Below are 23,197 nucleotides of genomic sequence, written 5' to 3'. Positions count from 1 at the left end.
TCACTTACTCGTCTCGTTGAGGTAAGGGCAAGAAGGAGCGCCGTTTTCCAGGAGAGATACTAAAGATCAGCTCTATGTATCGGCTCTAAGGGATGTTTCATGAGCTGAGCAAGAACTGTGTTGAGTTGCCAAGCGGGAGGTAAAGTCTTCACAGGAGGAAGATTCCTGTACAGGCCTTTAAAAAACTGCTTGGAGGAGCTACGCTAGCAACCAAGATGGCCGCATAAGCTCCCGGCTCCGCTGACCTCCGCCAGTTGCTCACAAATCCTGACTATCATCCTGATTTCTCACCGGACTCCCGCGCAGCTGAAGTGTGCCTGACTCTAAAGGTGCAATCCCGGAATTTCTAGCTGCTCAAATGATGAAGACACGCCGTGCTCCATTCTCGGCCTAACGGGGAGCTGAAGCCGGGGCCTCGAGTTCTAACCCAGCCGGGTTGGAGTTGAACAACATCGGCTGCGAGACGTGGGTGGCTCCCGGTCTCCCGAAGTGGAGTTTTTCTTGTCCGTTTTGGATGGTGGCTCGGTGGCAGCTTTATCCCGCGACTGCGGCAGCTTGACGTATCGATTGCTGTGGTCGGGGATCCGCTTCCCGGAGGCCCCGTTGAGCTCCCGGGGTCGATGGGCTCGGCTCCTCGCTGGCGGCGACGGTGTTGAGATCGTGCTTTAGGAGGTGCCCGCAGTTGTCATCGGCATTGCCTGTGCCTGGTGCCCCGGAGTAGTCGACCTCCGGGGTTCAGAGACCTGCTCGGTCGCTTCGTGAGGGGCGATGGAGCGGGTTGAATGTACACCGTCGCTGCATACTATAATGGCCGCCATTGGGGAGCTCCATTCACAAGTCACCACCATCGTCCAGAGGATGGTTGTATAGGCTGATATCATCTGCCGGAGACCGGACTCCGACCGTTTGTAGGTTCCTAAACAAGATGCTTTATTCGCGGAGCAAGCTCCAACTGCTACAGAGGACCCTGCGCGGAAGTCGGACTTTGTATTTTTTCTCGACTCCCAGACGACAGCAAGCGAGCCCAAGACTATCAGAGGTGCATTCTGCCCTATGCCGATATTGCCCGAGATGGATGTGGATATTCCTATACTTCAGAGTGAGTTCTCCAGTGACTGTCGGATTGATACCTCGCCCTTTTTCCCCCAGATGGTTCAAAAACGCCCTGGCGATCTATTTCTGGTGGGCAGTGACTTTCGTTTGACTTTTAGATTTTGTATAGGGCTATCCTGGTATCACTTCTTCCGTGCCGACTTGGAAACTTTTCTATATTTTGATACTCCGGCTGAGATGGCGGTTCGAATGGACAGGGCTCGCATGAAGAATCGTAGCGGCCAGGGTTGACTCTTACTGTATGGGTTTGAAAAATGACTTCATTTGACACGGGATTTGTACCTCATGATGGCGCGGGAGCGGGGTGGTTCTTACACGCTTCCCCCCGTTGGATTTTACTTGTTGCATTCTATTATCCTGGAGATGTATGGGGTGGGTTGCTGCTGGCGGGGGGCAAGGGTGACCGGGGGCCTGTTTGATCTTTCCTCCTCCATTTTCTTTTTTTCCTACTTTTAGGTCCAGTTCTGGGGCGACAGGCACACTGCTAGTGGGGATGGGCCGTAGCCATTACAGAGGTGTAGGGTGGGGGGGGAATGGGGATGGGTTTGTTATTTTACCTTCGTTTAGTTCTATGGCCTTTTTTCTTTTTCTCTCTTTCCTTTCTTCTTTCACAAGAGATGGGTCGCTTATCCTGTATCGATTTTCTCATTTGTCGGGTGTCTAATTTGGTCTTTATTATCCTGGATCATGGGTGGGCTAACTTTGCAGGCTGTTGTTTAGTTGGATTGCTGATCGTCTCTCCCCTTTAATGTATGTATCGTTGCTACAGTTGCATCCTTCGGTAAATTGCTTTTTATGCATTGTATACTTGCTCACCTATTGATATATTGTGTTCTGTGTATGACACCCGATTCCTGTAAATTCTCTTGTCTTCTTCAATAAAACTTAAAAAGAAAAAAAAAAGAAAAAAAAAGAAACTGCTTGATCAACCTGTTAGACCAGAGAGGTGGGCCAGCAGAAGATCTTCTGTAATGGGATATTGCCGCCCAGTGAACCCTGATGGAAGCGTGAGCAAGACCTAAGTTCTCCAAATAGAGAAGGTAAGGCAATATGTGTACTGGAGAAGAAGAAAAAGGGTGTATTTTCTGTGACTTGTACCAAATGCAGAACCTTTTCCACTTTAAAGACTATGTCTTGTTAGTACTGTCCACTCGAGCCCAAGCCAGAACAGCTCTACAATCCGGCGGAATGTCTAGATTCTGAAATTCCTTGGACTCGGGAGCCAAGGGGATAACCCAAGAGATGTCAGATCCAGATGCTGGACTTGCTGGTGGTTCATTGTGAGGAGAGAAGAAAACGGTTTCAACCATACGGTGGTTCCAGGGAGAGAAGGTGAAGCTCTGTGAGCCAATGCTGTCGTGGCCAAGCTGGGGCCATCAGAAGGAGTGTGCAAGGCTCCATTTTCAATTTCCTGAGAACTCTGGGAATCATTGGAAACGGTGGAAAAGCGTATGCAAAGACGTTGCACCATGCGATCGAAAATACATTCCCTAGAGATCCCTTCTGGGGATTCCAGCTTGTGAAGTGTTGGCATTTGGCGTTCTGCCTTGTGGTGAATAGATCTATGAGAGGAGTGCCCCATTGTGAGAATATTTGGTTGAGAGTCCATTGATCCAATTCTCACTCGTGACACTTTTCCTGTTGCCTGCTCAGAGAATCGGCCAGAACGTTGTCCATTCCTGGAACGTACTCTGCTCGAAGGGAAATATTGGGAAGGATCAATCAGTTCCAGATTTTTTGCGACTCGTGAGAGAGTGTTAGCGAGCGAGTCTCTCCCTGTTTGTTTAGATAGTGCATCATCGTGGTATTGTCCGTATGCACAAGCACTAGAGAATTCCTGATTCTTGGTAGGAAAGCTTGAAGGGCGAGGAAGACCGCTCGCAGTTCGAGATGTATATGAAATTTTATTCTCGAAGGGGGACCACTTCCCACTTATTTGCAGTTCTCGGAGGAAAGCTCCCCAACCTTCCTGTGACGCATCTGTTGTGATGATATGCGGCGAAGCTGGAAGCAAGAAAGGCAAAACTTGAGAAAGGTTCCGAGGGCAAATCCACCACCTCAGAGCCATGACCATTTGAGGGGTCATTCGTATGACATCGTCAAATGAACCTGTGCATTGGACCCATTGAGCTGAGAGCGCCTATTGAAGAGGGTGCATGCGGAGACGACAGTGTGGAACCAGTAGAATGCATGATGACATCATCCCAAGCAGGGACTTGAAAAGGCGAACTGTTAAAGACCTCTTGGACCTTATGAGAATAGCCAATGAAATAAGTCTGTTCTTTCTTTCTTGTGATGGAAACGCCTTCTTCTGGGTCGTGTCGAGGGTAGCGCCTAGGAAATTTATACGCTGGGAAAGCAGGAGGACCGACTTGTCCCGATTGAGTGTGAGTCCCAAGCGATCGAAAAAGCTGTCGACAAGCGCTGGAAGACCTGGACGCATCTTCTAGCGATGGTGCCTTGATTAGCCAATCATCTAGATATGGAAAAACCTGATGGTGTTGATGCCTGAGATATGCAGCCACTGGAGATAGGTATTTTGTAAAAAAGCGGGGTGCAGATTTGAGACCGAACTGTAGGAAACGGAACTGGAAGTGTCTGCCCGCTACGGCAAACCTCAAGAACTTCTTGTGATTCCGGTGAATAGGGATGTGAAAATAAGCATCCAGAAGATCCAGAGACACCATGTAGTCCTCCGCATTGAGAAGTTGTAGAACTTCCTGAATTGTCACCATACAAAACGACTGCTTTTTCAAGAATTTGTTGAAGGATCTTCGGTCTAAAAGGTCACCATTTTTTCTCCTTTTTCTGTATCAGGAAAAAACAAGAGTAAAATCCTTTACCCCGTTGAGAAAGAGGCACTCTTTTTATAGCTCCCTTCTGGAGTATACGTGAAATCTCCCAGAGTAGAATACGTAGATTTTTATGAAGCATAGGTTGGGGAGGGCTTCGGGGAGGAATTTGAGTAAACTCCAGTGAATGACCGAATTGAACCAATTGCACCAATTGCAGAACCCAACGGTCCGTTGTAATTTATTTCCAATTTTTCAGGAAATGGTAAATTCTTCCTCCAACTTTTGAGGGCGGAGATGAAATGGAGATTGACTGAAGTGAAGGGTCGTTGTCGCCGAGCAGCGCCTTTCTGTTGACCCTTGACACGAAAGGAGGCTTTAGTATAGGACGATTGCTGCTGCTGACGCTGTTGGTACTGTGGCCGATATGGTTGACCAGAACAGTAGGACAACCAATTCTGGTAATCACCTCTAGAAGAGGACTGCCTTCTTCCTCCTGAGCCACGAAAGGATGGATTTTCGAATTGTAGGGTATCCAAAGCCCTGGCCGTATCCTTCTTTATACCTTGGAGAGCTTCATCAATATGCAGCCCGAAAAGAAGCTGGCCATCATTGGACATATCCAAAATATTCGTTTGTATTTCAGGTCGAAAAGAAGTTGCTTTCAAACAACCCTGGTGTCCTAACACTGCTGCGCCAGTCAGTTGGCGAAACCCAGTAGATGCGATATCCATCACGCAAACTATTATTTCCGATGCCGAGCGTTCACCTTCAAGCAAGATCTTTTTTGCTTCTTCTTTTGATTCTTCTGGCAAGGCTGACAGATACGGAGCTATGTCTCCCCATAACTGTCTGTTATAACGTCCTAACAGTGCCAATGCATTGGACGCCTGTACTGTTAACGCAGACATTGAAGAAAAACGCTTTCCGATGTTATCAAGCTTTCGGCCTTCCTTATACGGAGGAGCGGTTAGCGGGGCAGAAGGCTTTTTGATTTTCTTTGAGCGGCCTGCGTTATGACAGAGTCTGGTTTGGGATGTCCTATCAAGCAAGCTGGAGCAGTATCTGGCACTCTGTATTTTTTATCCAGACGAGGCAATACTGGGGGCACCGAGGAAGGGTTATGCATAATCTTCACACCCTGACCCCATATGTATTCTATCAAGGGTATAGATCTGACTGATTTCTTGAAAGGCTCCTTAAAATCATACAAGAAGCAATCTTGTTGGTGTGAGGTCATGGGTATTTGAAAACGTTGCGCCGCCCTCTCAACTATGTTATGAAATCCCCGATGTCCTCAGGTGGTGAGCCAGCCTGCGCAGGCACCGGAGAAGCAGGACAGGGAATGACATAGTCGTCCCATTCATCATGGGTAGACTGGGAATTATGAAGTTCCCCCTCTTCATGCGGATCTTCCTCCTCATCATCAGTAGAGGGAGGAGGCGGCGAAACGACAGGCTCTGGCTGTAGATTCAATGGTGGAGGCCATGGTCTTGGTGGTAGAGACACCGTTGGGGGTTGAGACTTAGGAGATGTAGGAAACCTCTGTTTATAGTCTGTAATGAGGAACTGTAGATATGAAACCAAGGATGCTGGTAGGCAAACCATAGGAGGAGGAGGTGGCTGGCATTCTTCCCAATAAGCTGTCTGATCCTCCTGATCCTGGTCCTCCTCATCTAAACTATCTTGGTACTTTACATTAAGTACAGAGGGGCTTGTCGCTGTTTGAAACATGCTGCCCTCGTCAGAATCCTCCTCTTCCAAAAGGCATGCTGGAGGCAGTGGTTGGACCCTACTTGGAGAAGTCAGGGCCGGTGTCAACGTATGCTTCATGACTTTTAGATGTACGTATGTACTTTTAAATTGGAATCCGTCATCGTCGACAAGCCCATCGACGGTGTGGTCGTCGACGGTGAGACGTCGACAAGTTTCATTGCCGATGGAGTTACCGTCGACGGACCCGTGGTCGACACCGCTGACGTCGTTGTCGTCGTCGACGGAGCAGTCGTCGACGATGGAGTAGACGTCGACGGGACAGTCTTCGTCGAGCCCATCGACGACCCAGTCGTCGGCGAGCGTAGCGTCGACGGTTGCTTCGACGTCGACTATGTCTTCTTTATCTTTATTGTCGACGACACAGACAAACCGGCTGTCGACGATGGAGTCATCGACGTGGATAATGAAGAAGCCGCAACAGACGTGGAGACAGGCGTAGTCGACAAAGTCACACATAAGGCCGTAGACACAGATCTTCTCGTCGCTGAAGCCACCGTCGACGATGTCGTTGCGACGGAGTGGAAGAAGGCTTCTTAAAGGTGTGAACTTCCTGAGAGGACACCTTCGATGGTAGAGCCTTAGAATGTACCTCTGAAGACTTTTTTATGTGTCTTCTTCTGAGGAGGCTGCAACGAAGGCCCTGGAGAAGCTACCCTTGGTCTTTTCTGAGCGGTTTTGGAGGATATGGAAGAACCCTCACTGTCCTCAGAAGACTCCAGTTGGTCTTTATCTTTAAGCCTCTGCAGCCAAATTAAGAGGCTTCCCTCACGATCTTTGAAGGTCTTAGTGGAAAAGGTACGACATACCTTGCAGTCCTTAGAAGAGTGGCCCGGGTAAAGGCAGTAGAGACCACCTTTATGCTGATCATCCACATGAAGTCTCTTTTTACTACAGGAACCACAGGGCCTAAAAAGGCTTTTCTTAGGTGTCTCAGCCATGAAGAACCAAAGAACTTCAAGCAGAAGATGTAGCTATGAAACAAGAGAACACTGGAAATCCAGAAGAGAAGTAAACTGAGCAGAGCTCAGAGGAGACTCCCTTAGCACAACGTGTGGTAGAAAATCTGAGGGACCGGTGCTCCTTTCAGGAGGGTTCTAGAGGGAGGTGATGGCTGATTGGCTCTTCTCTAGAGTTTGGTCCTTTTTACAAAAGGACATGGATATGTTACTAAGGGGGGGCCTTTGGCCTATTACTCTATATGTCTAATGGGACATTACTTTATTTATGTACCGGGGAATGATTCAGGCATGTGAATCTATGAAAGATACCCTAATACTGGATAAAAACACGATCTCATATGTAGTGGTTGACTGAGGCCCCAAAAACCAAAAAGAAACATTTACAATAATTAAAAGCCTATCATCTTTGGAGGACCTGTGAAATGTGTAGTCTCTAAAGGACCGTGTTTTTCTGGGTTGGATGATGCTACTCCCTGGACCTTAACTACCAGCACCAGATAAGTCGACTCATCAGGTACCAGGAAGAAAAAGGTCCCTTAAATCAGTGCATTTCTCCTACAAAGGCAGTTAATCAGACTAATATTTTCCCATTCTTTCTTAAAAAATGCTTCTTCCACGGTGGAGATGCAGTTCCTGGTCCACAACTAGTTTAGTTGGCATGGTACCTACAGTCTGAATAGGAGAGGCCGACGATTTCTAATGGCCTTCTCTATGCTAAAAAACATGAATCAAATTGCACACATTATGCACAAGGAGTGCCTCAATTCAAAAACAAGTCACTTCCCCAACCACAGTAAACCCAGATTTACGGAATATAAGGGGTCATTTCAACAACTCCCACAATCCATGCACAACACTGTTAAGCATTTTTGTTCTCTGTTCTTCAGTCCTCTTCTACACACATGCAGGGTCTCAAATCAGCAGAATGAAAACACTTACCTTGAACACAAAACACTCGCCGGTACCAAAGAAACTCAACTTGTTACCAGCTTTTTTACGCTGATCCCAGGCAGTCGACAGGAATGCTCCACAGACCTGAACGAGAAATAACGTTAGGACAATTTTTCCCCCCAAAAAAAGCTCCAAATACCGCTTTGATCCTTATCAAACACACACACCTCTTTAGCGGATGTCTTTATCAGGAGAAGAGTCGGTTCATGTTCCTCGCAGAGAGTATAAAACCTAATTTCGACAAAGACAAAACCTGTATTAGTTGGGTAACATGGTCCTTACTACTTATAGAATAGTAATGAACAAGCAAATTATCAGGTTATCACTCATGCAAATAGTGGACTACTGGAGCACTAAAATATATGCATACAGTATCTTAGATGTCAGCTACAGATGTTCATAAGATTGTACATCCTAAAGAGGTGTATGTGGATCTTGAACAGATAATTAATGGTAAGCAATGGAAATAAGGTACACATTTCCATTTATACAGCAAAATGGATTTCTAATTTTCTTTACCATAGCAAACAATGCAGTTGGACAGACTGTACAGTTTGGGGCTAGAATATAATTATATATTAGGATTGGTAGCCAAGTTAAGGGGTATGCTTGGTCTAGTGGCAACTAGCGAACCAGAAAAAGTGTTATGGTAGGTAAGTAACTTGCACTACGGATAGACTCCTTAATCCAGGTTCTGAAGCTTTTGAACAGTTACCAAAACAGTACCTCCCCAGGTGGTGTGTCTATGGAATAAATCCGACTAGGAAGTCCTACAGGAAAGATTGAGCGAAGTGACCCTCCCACCAGACCTGGCTATCCACACCGCAGTGCTTTGTGAAAGAGTGTCACAGATGCCTACATAGAAGCCTTGAAGATGTCTAAGGCTGGCATAACGCATGCACAGTGGAAGAAGTCTTTGCGCTGGTGAAATTAGTGTGCAAGCCTCCTGGGGCTTGCTTCTTGGTTAGCCCATAGCTGATCTTAACACAGAACTATCCACCAAGAGAACGTTAGTTTGACCAGGGAAGGCCTCTAAGGGCTGCAGCAAGTAGTATACCACCCTCATTAACCCCTCACCTTAAAGCCCACACACTGTTATTGCAGGCTGCATGTTTTGGTGCAAACCTAACTGAAGAGTACACATGGTACACACACCTGTGTGCCATGCCCACCAACACTGATTATGGCATGGGTAAGTCACCCCTGCTGTAGGCCTTACAGCCCTATGGCAGGGTGCACCATACAACAAGTGTAGCCGTAGCTGCGTGAGCAATATGTCCCTACAGTACCGGGGCCATTCACAGACATTGTAAGTGCAGTCAAGCCATTTTGAGTACATGGACTTTGAGTTTGCCATTACAGCTCCATGATGGCTTGAGTAAAACCTGGGAAATTTGGTACCAAACTTCTCAGCATAATAACGCCACACTGATGCCAGGGTTGGATTGAATATAAAATGCACTCAGAGGGCATTTTAGAGATGACCCCTGAAAAACGACCAACTTCTAGTGTATTGGCTGACTGGTCCTCGCTGGCCAGCCACCACCAGACTGGTTTCTGACCTCATGGGGTGAGAGCCTTTGTGCTCTCAGAGGTGAGGAACAAAGTCTGCTCTAGCTTCAGACCTCGCCTGGCAGGAACAGCAGCACTTGGCGGTGAGCCTCAAAGCCTCACCTTGCAATGTGCTAATTTGGGCAGCTCCAACTAGTGGAGATACCCACCCCCCAGTCCGTGCACCACTTTTGGTGGCAGGACAATTAGTAAACCCAGTAGGAGTGCCCACCTCAGCCTGGCACACCCCAATGGTCACGGGTAGATGAGGTGAAGCCCTCTCTTAGAATCTCCACCTTGAATAGGATAGTATCCATTGGCTACTGCCCCCCTGACCTTAGTAACACCCTTATATTTAGTATTTAAAGGCTTCTCTGAACCTTGTCCCTCAGATTTGACGGACCAAAGAAGACGACTGACCAGGACTCCTGCTGGACCAAGAACTAAACCGCTGCAGACTGAACCTGGCAAGAAACCAAGCCCCGGGACTTGATGTCCTTCCAGAAACCCCGCCCAGCCTCCAAGAAAACTCAGAGACCCTGCAACCTTTGCCAAAGTGCAAAGAACCTTCCTCCAGACTAGAGGATCTAGTCCCTGACATCCGCTGGTACAAGACCTACAAGAACCACCACAGGGAGGACTGACACTTGTGTTGATGCGACTCACTGCTATCCGAGACCTCCAAAGGCAGCAGTGGTAGAGGACTGGCACTTGTGTCGATGCAACTCTGCTTTGCCAGAAGAAAGTACTGCAGCCGGACGGCCTCGACGACCTCGAGGGATCCTCCTGGTCACATGACCATAGCTGTTCACAGCCCCGTGCCCAAAAGCCCATACAAGTAGCCCTGTTGGCCTCCTCCTGGTGCCGTCTGCGACAGCCCCAGGACAGTCCAACGGTGGCGGAAACCCATCCGATCTACAGCAACTGTCCCCCAGTGACTGTACTTGTGTTGGGCACCTGTTGAAACCTATCCTGCTCACTGCCCCCGCTAACCACGAGGGTAAATATCATTGCCAGTATCGACCCCCTCAGGTGCAGATACTGAATTCTGCCCCTTTCGAGTGGGGACAGCCCCCACGACGGACACTGCGCTCAGTGGTAGCCTCTATACAAACTATCTTCTCCTAGACTAAAACGAGTTTTATTTACATGAAAAGTGTTGATTGATACTATACAAAACTATTGTCAAGAATATTGAAAATATCGCATAAATGGGAAGTCTACTTGTGTGTAACTGCGTTCACTTTGTTCCCTAAAATAAAAATAACTAAGGTAATAGGTCTACAAACATTGGCCTGGAGTCAAGTCATTGAGTGCGTGATCCTGCCCTGTATGAGTGTGTACAACAAATACATTCCCACGACTCTGATAAGCCTAACTGCTCAGCCCAGCTACCACTAAATTGAGAGTAAGGTATTATCTACTTTAACCTCTGCCATACTTTTGGGGACTCACTAGACTCTTTGCACAGTGTACCTCTTTTTGGCATAGCAAATAGATAGCCGGCCTCCTACACACGGCTTTTCTCTTTTTCATTCCTGAGAAGCCCACTAAACGTTTACCATCCAACTGATGGTTTCTGGCCCAATGGATGTAAAAACGGAGGGCCCTCTTACGGTCAAGGCGATATTATGTGTATTTATTATGTGTATTTGTAAAGTGCACTATCACCTGTGAGGTTATTCTGGCGCTGAGCAGGTGTGTGTACCTAGCCTTGCCTGTGATAGGATGGTGAATTTAAAAGCTAGGTCTTCAACTTCTTGAGGAATGCAGGAAGAGAGGAAGTGGCTCCGTTGAAGAATGGAAGGCAGTTACCAGCTTTAGGAGCGATATAAGAGAATGTCCGTCCTCCTAATCTGGCCATGTGTATGTGCGGGTTGTGTGCGAGTAGGAGTCCTGTGGAGCGCAGTTGTCTTGGTGGGTGGTGGAAAGCGATGAGATTTTTCAGGTAGTAGGAACTAAGTTGAATTGTTCTTAAATGTGTGATTGAGGAGTTTGAAATCAGAACGTATGAGCATCAGGAGCCAGTGGAGCTCCCTGAGGTGTGCTGTGATCCGACTTCTGCATGGTATTTTGAGGATAAGACTGGCTGCAGAGTGATGAGGTCTTGAGTCGGGGGTACCACGTGGGTGGACGGTGTCCCCCCACTTATTTTACTGGGAGCTCAATAAATGGAGCAAATTGAGCCATACATTCACTCTTTGGCCTCTCTGGGGCGAGATCGGAGCTCATTCAGAAAGCTGCTCACACGCTGGCTTCTCTGATGCAATCGTGTCTAAGGGGTGAGCGAGGGGACGCAATGAGTCTGATGGTGCAAGCCACCCTTCGTGACGTCACTTCCTGTCATGACGTCAGCGTCCCCCCACTATTTTTTAGGACTTTCAATAATTGTAATCAATGCTTCTTAATTTTCCTTTATATATCTTTATTCAGATCTTTCTTCAAATGTATTTTTTCAAAACAATGATTGTATTCATCATGTTTCTCAAACAAGCGCCCAATGCATTTCGGGCCTAGCCCTTCTTTAGGGGACATTTTTTCTGTAATCGGTAAAACACACAGCATTTAGCACTTTAATCAGAAGCATATTGTCACAAAGGGACACTACCATACTACAACTGTGGCAATTGCAATACCATAATTAAAGGAAAGGAATTCCTTCATCCAAACAAGGGGGCACCAATTAAACGGAGAGTCACAGCAACTTGTGACAGTAGTAACTTGATTTATATGATAAAATGTCCGTGTGGACTTGCCTTTGTGGGCAAGACAGAACGCAAAATAAAAACACGCTTGATTCAGCACAAGAGTAATACCTGTAAAAAAAATTCTATATCGCAATTAGCAACACATTGTAATGCTCATAACCACAATCCCATTCAGCTACGGTTTCTGGTACTGGAGCAAACTCGAATACTACCGGGAAGGGATAAACACGCAATACTTACTGCGCAGGGAAATACATTGGATCAACTTTTTAAATACAGTACATCTAAAAGGACTGAATGAGCGCTTAGATTGCATTTTTTTCTTTACAGTGACACACAAACTGTTAATTCTGTCACTTCATTGAAGATAAATTGCCATGTGAATATGCTTGACATGCTTTACCATCTTGCAACACATGAGTGTGTAGATTTAAGTGACACACAAACTGTTAATTCAGCTCCTCCATCGAAGATAAATTGTTATGTGAATATGTTTGACATGTTGAACCACCTTGCAATAGATGGTCTTTGGTCGTTCTTGAAATATTGAGGATATTATTATTTTGACATTTTGGATTATCACAAACAGAGGTCTTTCTTCCGCTGACCCCCAACGATCCCGCTGCACCGTAGTATATTGTCTATCTCTATCGTTGAAGTCACGTGAGGCAGACCAGTCATGATTTACTTCAGCGTTGGGTTATGGAAACCAAATTAGTTTGCGAGGACCCGAGGAGGCTTGCGGGCGAAAAACTCGGGGTAAGCAATGTTTCTGATTATTTAACCTAGAGACTTGATAAAGAGAGGAATTAGACATTTACCCGGAAAAGGGAGTCCATGAGCCATCGGATACTACGTCTGTGAGTTTCCACCTGCTTTAACTTTTGAACCATGATTTTACATGCGATTGAAAGTGTGGCTAGCCGGATACATTCAACAGTGTTTTCTTGTATTGATTTACAGGTTTCTTATAATCAAACTTGAGGCGCTTTAAGTTCAAGATGACTTTACACGAGTCTACCGATAAAATGTGTATGTTTTTGGTTTCAGGTGACATTCTGAATTACGGTGTTATAAGGTTTGGGGTACCCAGGCAGTTTTTTAATACCGTGATATTGTGTGTTGATTCACAGTTAAGGTTTCTTTGGCATCAAGTTTTCAGTTTTCATTCCATGATTTCGTAACTTTTTTGTACGCATTCTTCAACTAAAACTTTGAGTGACACCATTCACCACTCTAGCTTAAGATGTGCACCTCGGGACATAAGGTATACACCAGTGATGATACTTTTCCACGCAATAATCGATAATGACAATATGCTCCTGATTAAAGTGCTAAATGCTGTGTGTTTTACCGATTACAGAAAAAAAGTCCCCTGAAAAAGGGCTAAGCCTGAAATGCATTGGGCGCTTGTTTAAGAAACATGATGAATACAACCAAAGTTTTGAAAAAATGTTTTGAAGAAAGATCCGAAAAAAGATATATAAAGGAAAATTCAACAAGCATGGATTACAAACATTGAAATACATTCCAGACTGTATCTTGGTGACGTTTTCCACTGTTTGGGATAGCACTATTCAGAGTATTTTCTATACCCTCATACTCAGGAGGGTCAACCAAGCTGCACCTACCCACTTTTTTCACTTGGTCTACACTACCCACCCAGGAGTGCGATTGTTCTTAAAACAGACTGCAGACTTGTGCAATTATGTCCAGTTTGCAGTTCATGACTATTCAGAGGTTCCTGGTGTGGATGTAGGTCCATGTTCTGCCAGCCACCACATAGTCGCATTTTGAAGTTCCCTGCCAAAGATCACTACTTCGACTTTCATCCAGTTAGCGATTTCTGTCATGTAGGTGTTGAACTTGTTTCTTGTGTTGAGGGGTCTTATCAAAGAGGGAGAGTATGAGTTGCGAGGCGTTGGCGTAGGCGAGGAGGTTTCATGCGGGGATGATGTTGGCCAGAGGGATCATGTAAATGTTGAAAAGGGTGTTGCAGAGCGATGAGCATTGAGACACTCCACAGGAGTTTGCGGGCTTCTGCGAAGTAAGGTGCTAGGATGCCAACTTGTGATCTATCCTTTAAAAAAGTGCATATCCAGTCGAGAGCTGTTCCTTGGAGGCCAATCTCAGGCAGGCACCTGAGAAGGATGGGGTATGAGACAGTGTCAAATGCTGCAGAGGGGTTCAAGAGAATAAAGGCTGCAGGGTCTCCTCTGTCAAGGAACAGAGTCCATCTGTGGTGATAAGAAGTGCTGTGCCTGTACTGTGGTTATGCCTGAATCCGCACTGTGTGGCATCGGGCAGTAGGCGGTTACTGAGGTGGTTGGTGAAGCATTGGTTGATTAGTTTCTCTAAATCCATTGCCGTGTATGGTGTGAGCGAGATAGGTATGTAGTTGGAGAGCGGGCTGGGTCAGCAGATTTTTTCTTGAGCAAGAGCATGACTGTGGCATCTTTCCAGGTGTTCGGGAAGTGTTGCCTATGGGTGTAAGTGTTTCACTGATCGATAGGAGTCCTTTGGTAAAGGTCTGGTGGGGGCAGGGTCGCATGGGCGCCACAAGTGGATAGTCTTCCTGGTAGCAGTAATTTAGGCAGTGGTAACAACGTGCCACAAAGTCAGGGTTTGTTCTTTGGCCGTGATGGGAAGCTGAGTTGGGGCATTGACTGGGTCCAGTTGAAGGTCGAAGATGCTGTATAAGTAGGTGATTTTGTTACAGGTACATTCAGAGAGCTAACTGCAAAGGTCTTTTGCGAGAGTGACATTGCTGACGGCGGCTGAAGCCGCGGTGACATTTTTGATGATGCAAAGATTTATTTTTGGTTGTTAGTGCAGGCATTGATGAAATCTGCAAGAGATGCACGCTTGGTGTTAAGTTTCTGCTGGTGGTAGCATCTTAGGACTGATTTGAAGATGTCTTTATTTCTAGTGTCTTGACTGGATATCAATTTGTGCTGCAGTTGCTTGCAGCAATGTTTCATCAGCCTAGGTTACTCTGTGTACCAATTGCCCATGGTCGAGCTCTTACGTTGGTTTGAGCTTGAGGGGAGCCAGGATGTTAATGCATGTGATGGTCTAGCTGTTGAGGTTACTGATGACTTTCGACAAGTTGTTGATGTGCTCAGGACTGTGTGCATAGAGGGCAGAAGCAAACTCCTCATCTGTGACGCTTTTTGAGCTGCAGGTGGTTCAGGTAGTGGTAGGTCTGTGGTGGTGCAGGATACGTATGCTGAAATGGACGTGGGCATGGTCTTTCCTGATCATAGTGGTTGGCTTGTTGACTGTGAAGTTGCTGTTTGAGAAGAAAATCAGTTCCAACAGTTGATGTAGGTTGGTTTGACAACGTACTGGGTGAGTTCTAGGTTTTCCAGAAGGGCCGTGGAGTTTGGATTGGTAGGGTCTTCCAAGTGAAAATTAAGGTTTCTGAGGAGGATGGAGGTGCTGATGATGATTAGATGTTGCTGGAAAAATTTGTTTGGGGCCCTAGTAGTCGTAATACAAGGGTTCCACTCAGAAAAATGTTGGCTGTGATGTGTACCTTGAACATGATGTGTTGCATGTAGCTTGTGGGGTTGACGTGTAGGTGGTTCACCTGATGGTATCTTTGGATAAGATGACGACTCCACCTTTGGGCTGATGCGGACAGTCTTGTCTGGCAATCTTGTTGCCGCAGGGAATGGTTGTAGCAATGTCTGGTGCAGAGGATGGGTTTAGCCATGTTTCTGTGAAGATGAGCAGACCGCTTTGGAGCGTCATCGTGCATGGGGTCACATATATCCGTGGTGTGTTTGGTAAGCAAGCAGTAGTTGAAGAGCATGCATGAGAGTGTTTCAAGTTGTGTGGGTGGTGTTTGGTCTGTGTGAGCTTGAGCGAGTGGCTGATTTGTTGGTGCTGGAGTGGAGAGTCGGCGGTGTGGGAGAGTGCATGAGAATGTTCATTCCATGTGTCGTGCAGTGTGGTGAGGGTGGACTGGGGTTGAGAGCACGGAGGAGCGTGGCAGGATGGCGGAGGGTAGGTGAAGAATCAGCATTCCTGGCACTGGGCATGGTTCAGGCACGGATGGACGCAAGTTGTGACACTCTGGATCGCTCGTAAATAATTGGACAAGAAGAAAAGGCGATGACACTGTTGGCATAGACTACGAAACTGCCTCTCTTAGAGGCACACTCAACTCTCGAAGCCAATCATACTTCAGCATTTGAAACAACAATGCTAACTCAACCCAAGTCAAAAAAATATTTTAAAAAGGACATTGAGATGAGCACCAAGCCCTAATAGCATCGTCCAGGCGACAGAGGATTCACATATGGTACTGGTCAGAGACACTGACTACATCACTCAGGACCATCATCACTGATCCCAGGAGAGGCTCCATCACAATAGCTATTGCTTAATAATCCTACTCGAAAATGAAGCAAAGTATTTCGTTTCACAGATACTAGAGGAATTAAGCACTTGGTCCTCTGAGCACAGCATAATTCCGTTAAACCAAGCCAGCTTCACTCGTGGTACTGGGACCTTCACCAATATCAAGGCTCTGGCCCTAATTATAGACCAAATGTTTCCAAAGCGACAACCGTTCAATGTATGCTTCATCGAGTTCAAGGCCGCATTTAACCGTGTACCCCATAACCTTCTCTGGTCCACACTATTGAAATGAGGAATATCTCAAAACCTGCTCCAGGCAATACAATTACTATATACTAGTACCTGGCTAAGAATCAAGATTGTTGAGGGCATCTGAGTTTCAAGAAGCATCGCCACACATCAAGGCCGAAAGCAGAGATGTGTGCTGGCACCACAGTTATTCAGGCAGACATGACCACTGCCTTGAACCAAGTAAACGCATATCCACAGCTTGGAGTCTTTCAAATCTCCTATAAGCAGATGATATAATCATGCTAAGCCGAACAAAAATCGGCAAATCAGCCTCCAATGCTAACTTGATGCACTAAATCAATACTTTATAACCAATAGGATGGTTATAAATCAATCAAAATCCAAAGTCATGGTGATCAATAAACATACCAAGGGAAACAACAAATGTTTTCTGCAAGGCCAGTCCCTGGACACTGTGGATGAGTATAAATATCTAGGCGTTCTCTTTTAAGCGAATGGTTACTTTTAGCCCCAGAAGTTACAGACCCTACATAAAACGAATTGCTTTGTTACAGGATTTCAGTTCTTGGTACAGAGCCCTGAAGGGACTTAGCTTTACCCCATTCGTAGAGCTAGAGTCAGGCAAGCTTTTACCTACTCCCACGTACGGCTGTTGGGCTCTGCGAGGTCATGATACCGCGCTGCTAGACACCATTTTAAACGTGTAAAAGGGTATTTTTAACATGCTCATAAATGCCTTGCAAGCCCAAATGAGTTTAGAATTTGGGATAAGTAAACAAATATCTGCCAGACAGGTGCCTACATTAAAAGTTGCTACAGGTTAAAAGCCACACCTGGGTATTCCATTAACACAGTTTTTTGGTCGATGATAGGCCAAGTGCCCTTCAACAAAAGCCAGGCTGTATCTGGAGTCAGCTCTACAAACTTTTGATCTGGCCTCATTTTGGGATCTAACATATTGTACAAAACTTATTCAATGCTGAATGCAGAAACTTCAGATTGTCGCCAATAAGGAGACACAATCAAAAAGATCCCATTCCTGGATGGTGATAAAGTACTGTAAGAAGCTGAAGCTACTCCTCCACTCTGAAGTCTGGCTACTCTGTTTTTTAAATAGCAAGATCTTCAACTTTCACTTTGGATGCTTATCCTCACTTCATTATAGCCTCCCATGAAAAATCACCGATCGTTTATGCAGGATGTGCAAATAGGACTTACTCCATCTGGTATGTATATGCCCAGCTCTGCTGCCGGACAGAAGAAAACTCCGGAGGAGAGCTTTTAACCAGCGTGGAATTCGCTTTAATCAGCAAATAATTCTTGCATACTTCAATCCGACTGACACTATCTTAAATTGCAGTTGCACAAATTATATGCGATACGTTATATAATTGCCCAGCGCTAGCGGAACTTCAGAGTCGCTATTTATATCCTAGACTTATTAAGTGTATTATAAAATCGCTCAAAAAATTTACTCATTTATAATGAGTATGTATATTACAGCCTACTTACATTTTAAAGATTTTACATTTTTTAAATTTTAGTTGACTATTCATAAATGGCTTCAATTACTTTAATTTTAATGTACTTAATTTTTATTTGAGGGTTTTAATGATATTGCTGACCTCAAGAGAGGTCTAATTCAGTTAATAATAAACTTAAAATCTAAAGTAAAGCTATGAATAATGGGGTCATTGCAATATCTGCCTTCAGAAATTCCTCCTTTAAAAAACTTGGAAGGGCGGCCGTTGCTACGATGGCGACCTGAGCGGATGATCGCTCAATCCCCGCCCGGCCCATCTGCACTTAAATCGAGCACCATTACCTGCTTCTAGCAAGTCTGAATTCACCTGGGCAGCTCATCCCTCTGTACGATCCCCCCCTCGGGTTCACTGATAGAATATCGATGACATAAATATTGTTGTTCAAAATATCAACAAAAAAAATATAGACTACAAAAATATTGACTCCCATACCTAAGGTAAGTACAAAAATATCGAATCAAAAATATTGATGTAAAAAACTCTAAATGTAAAAAATATCGATTTACACACGTATATATATATATATATATATATATATATATATATATATATATATATATATATATATATACACATATATATATATATATATAAAATATATATTAAATATACATTTTAACAAAATATAACAAACTTAATTAAAATATGAAACACAATTTGTACATATATATGAACTGTAAAATAATTAAACTAATCTTTAATTTATTATACCCTTTAAAATGATATCAAAATAATATATATCAATAATGTAAAATATATAAAAAATATTATATAATAAATGAAAACATTAAACTATCAAAAAATATTTAAACTTGAAATTCCCAATACAATCATTGCAACATTAGGGAAAGTGTTGGATAGCAAAATAATTAAATTTACTTTTGTTTTCACTGTTTGAGTGTAAACAGTAATTTTTGTCTCTTCGCTATCCAACACTTTCCCTAATGTTGCACTCACTGGAGTGGGAATAGTCATTTTTACCTCTCCACTATCTAACACTTTCCCTACTGTTGCATTCATTGGAGTGGGAATAAAAATGTTTACTCCTCAGCTATCCAACACTTTTCCTACTGTTGTACTCTTTGGAGTGGGAAACGTAATGTTTACTCCTCCGCTATCCAACACTTACCCTACTGTTGCACTCACACTCAACATTAAAAATTATTTAAAAAAATATAAAAATTATTATATATTTAGAAACGAAAAATTAAGTATATTAAAAAAATTATATATTAATTACATATAAAAAAAACGACAAGTATATCATGAAATAAATACATTTTGAATTTTTTTATTTTGAACTAGAAAATATTAGATAAATGAGCACATAAATGTATTAATTATATTTCCTACCCTATACTACACCAATAAGGAAACAATTCAATTTTTTTTTAAATTAATTTCCCCCCAAAATTAACAATTAATAATCGAATTAAAAATATTAATTAAAAAACGAATAATCATTTACCTCACACACTTTAACACTATGACATGCACAGTACACTCCTATATTAAACTCTAAGATAATAAAACACAATTAAAAGTATTTATAAATTAAATACTATGACTATTAACAATTAATAATCAAGTAATTAAAATGTACTTGATACCCCCCGTTTGCCCCTTTAAAGGTAAAAAAACAGACAAAAAATAAACAATTACCCAAAATACATATCAAATAATTAACTATATATTAATTACTTAAATACAAATTACTTCCCACTGTTTACTCCCATAAATACCAAAACACACACCAACTATTAATTACAAAATTAGCATATTTATTACCGATTAATTAAAATTGATTAACATCCAATTATTAATTTATCAATTAAAAATAAATTAATTCCCACCCTTAACACCTATTAACACCACAACACACCCATAAAATTAATTGCACAATGACCATAATTATTTAATTATTCAAATTACCCATTATTAAATTAAAACTTACTTACTTTCCACCCTTAACACCTCACAACACACACCTAAAATTAATTGCACAATGACCATAATTAATTACCAATTTATTAAAATTAACAACCAATTAATAATACATTACTTTACACATTTAACACTATAACATCTGAATTCAACAACTATTAATAATACAAAATAATAAATGTAATATAAGTTAATTACTTCCCACCCTATTTCACTATAAACCCAAACCCCGCTACAGAACTAAAAAGGCAAAATTAAAATATTTATTTTTAACTACTAAAAAATGTAACATATTAAAAATACAAACAATTCTTATACAAAAAAAATATACAACACATACATATAAAATATGTACTAAAATACATAACATTAATAAAACAATATTTTAACTATATTTGTGCAAACAATATTAAACACTGATATATTTAAAATCGATATTACTTACCTTAAGTCTACATTCATAACCACAATATTCTTCCTGTCGATATTTCTGACCCACGATGTTTGTGCAACTTGATATTTGTGCAACTCAATATTTGTGATTCCATATTCTGCCTCTGCACACCCCTTCCCCCGGGGGTACGGCTGTGCTTCGGAGCACTTCCCAGGAGGGAGGGTGGCATGGCCCTGAGGTGTAGTGGAGCAGAGTGCGCACCTCCCTCGGCCCGCAACACCTGCTGCTGGATGCTGACTAGCTCAAGGGCAGGGGGCGGTCCCCTGGTGGTAGGGCCGGATCCACTGACGCAGGGGATTGCGAGTCTTGGCTGCGGGGCCTGGCTGGGCTGGGCACCTCGACCTCAGCTGCTGGATCTTTGCCAGCAGCCATTTTGGGAGGCACCCGACTCCTTCGAAGAAGTTTGCGGCTGAAGGCCAGACAGTGCTGGCTGGTCTTTGGCGGGAGCTCCGCGGGGAGTGCTCGACTTGGACTGCAGGTGCCTGCCTGCACACGCTGAGGAGGCCCCATGTGGGTTGGCCCGTGAAGGGAAAGCTGATCGCCCACAGGAGGTAGGAGAAGGAGGCCGCATTGGAGGTCAACTAGGCGACCTCCAGTGTTTAGCTGCCCCTCCCTTGGGTCTCCCATATATCAGAGCAGGACCCCGGGAGTGGGAGTTCCTGTATGCGGAGGCCCCATCACTCAGAGTGGGGCTGGGGTGGGGCCCCTTGCTTGGACTGCTCGCCTCCTTACTTGGTCAGTGAGCAAGTGGGGGGAGAGTGGAGGGTCCCACTGAAGAGACCTTCTAGGGGAGTGGCACGGCCCAGTGCACACCCCAACAGACCACAGCAGCGAGTCTATGGAACTTGGGCCTGGGTCAACGCAGTCCGGCCCAACCTGCCCCCTGGGATACGGAGGCATCCTCCTGACTCCAGTCCTACTGCTGAAATCCGCCTGGGCTCGGTTAGCACGACGTGCAACCCCCAAAACCACCCCACCCCTCCCCCTTATTTTTTCTTATTTTTCCTGCCTGGGCCCACCCGCACCGGCGACCTGGGCTGAAAGGCCCAGTTCTCATTCTCATGGCCTCTGTTGAAGGCAAAAAAGCTGGTAATATCCGGGGCATGCTCCTGAAGTCCTACGGCGAAGCGCAAGTGGAGAAGATGGGTCCGGGAGTGGGCACAGAGACAACAGGAGGCCCTGTGACTCGGGAATTCCTGAAGTCGCTGTTTGCCTCCCTTTGTGAAGACCTGCAGACGGTGAAAAAGGCCTAGGCCTTAGGGCTGAGAGAAGCTCAACGAGATATCGATTAAGTCAGAGAGCAGGTGACAGCCCTAAAAGACGGCAACACTGTGCGGGACGGATACATTGAGACTTACAACAATAAATTATCAGGCTCCAGGAGCAGCCGATTGACCTCCAGGCCCATGCAGAGGACCTGGAGAATAGGTCTAGGAGAAAAAACATTCGGACCAGAGGAGCCCCAACCGCTGCAGAAGGCTCAGATTTTGAAGAGTACTTACAGGCCCTGATTTGCATGGTCCTGGACGGGGAGAAGGAGGATCACATCAAATTGGACAGATGCCATCACGTGTGACAGCCGCGAGTTGCTCCTCGGCCTCCAGCGGACACACTGGTATGCGTGCATGACTAAGGAGACTGTTTTGCAAAAGGCCCAAGGTGCTCAACAGTTTCAATTCCTGGTGTCACTCCCTAAAGCTTTTCCAGAATCTAGCCGCTATCACTCCACAAAAGTGAAAGGATTTTTGCCCTGTAACAAATCAGTTGCAGAAGTTGGGCACCGCCTACTCTTGGGGGCACCCTTCCTGTAATATACTTCGTCTAGAGGGCAAAACATTTCAGATCTGTTCTCTAACGGAAGCCTGCAAAGTGCTCAACCTGGAAATCTCGGATCAGGGCGTAACCCAGGCCTCCACTCGAGATGCCACTCGTGGAGGAGACAGACACAGGGCGCGAAACACGTCAGCTCCCTGGGGTCCTCGCCCCAACCCGGACACTATCGCCAGGGAAAAGTCAGCAGTGATTCGCTCCCTCACTGGCAATGGAACTGATAAAGAGGACTTTTCCACCTAGAGCTGCCCTATTGTTCTCTATTGTGCAGGATGTTGTATTACGGGCGGAGGCGGAAGACTAGCACGTACTTGATTGTGAATTCGCCATGTCGGGTTCCCCTACCTATATCTTCCATAATGCAATGTACTTAATCCTACTGTTTATTTTCCTACATATCTTGGTTGTTTGTTTGATCCTGTTGGGGTTCTAGAGACTTCCTTCCATTCGGTTATCACACATACACATGCTTGGCATGGGGCATGAATCTCATCCCACTCCGCTCATGAATACCCTAGGCCCTCTCCATTAGCTAGGAGCTTTGCGGGTGTTGAAGCTAGCCTGAATAACCCTACTAAGAGAGCAGCTGTCCTTTCCCTACTGGAGGGCTCACAAGGAGACGTTTGCGTCCTACTAGAAACACATCTGCTCTCTAAGGACACACACAAGATGCACTCCAAATGCTTACCACAACAGTTTTGGTTATCGGGGGCTAAGAAAAAAGGACGGTAGCCATTCTCTTCACTAGACACTTCACAGGACATGGCACACTGTTGTAAATTAAAGGGCGCCTTCTCGCCCTCTGCCTACAAGTGGGCGCGTTTCACTTCACACTGGTATCTATTTATGCCCCAAATGACCATCAAGAACCCTTTCTAACAGACTCACTAACTAGGGTACTTCAATCCCCAGATGCCGCAGTTGTAGTAGGGGGGAGACCTCAATATTGGGATGG

At 44.8% G+C, this 23,197-nt stretch overlaps 1 protein-coding gene across 6 annotated transcripts in view; it reads right to left on the bottom strand.

The window, feature by feature from the left end:
* The window catches only part of TBC1D24 (TBC1 domain family member 24), a 544,893-nt gene that overhangs the window by 180,109 nt on the left and 341,587 nt on the right, over positions 1-23,197 (bottom strand). For all 6 annotated transcript variants that reach the window (XM_078663019.1, XM_078663021.1, XM_078663018.1 and 3 more), the window contains 2 exons: positions 7,759-7,822; positions 7,580-7,675 (listed from right to left, as the gene is read on the bottom strand). In XM_078663019.1, the coding sequence (XP_078519145.1) occupies positions 7,580-7,675; positions 7,759-7,822 (160 nt within the window). The remainder of the gene's footprint in view (positions 1-7,579; positions 7,676-7,758; positions 7,823-23,197) is intronic.

The sequence above is a fragment of the Lissotriton helveticus genome, chromosome 10 (assembly GCF_964261635.1).
Source record: "Lissotriton helveticus chromosome 10, aLisHel1.1, whole genome shotgun sequence".
Taxonomy (NCBI): domain Eukaryota; kingdom Metazoa; phylum Chordata; class Amphibia; order Caudata; family Salamandridae; genus Lissotriton; species Lissotriton helveticus.
Note: the sequence above shows the minus strand (reverse complement) of the source record. Positions and strands in the feature narration are given on the sequence as shown.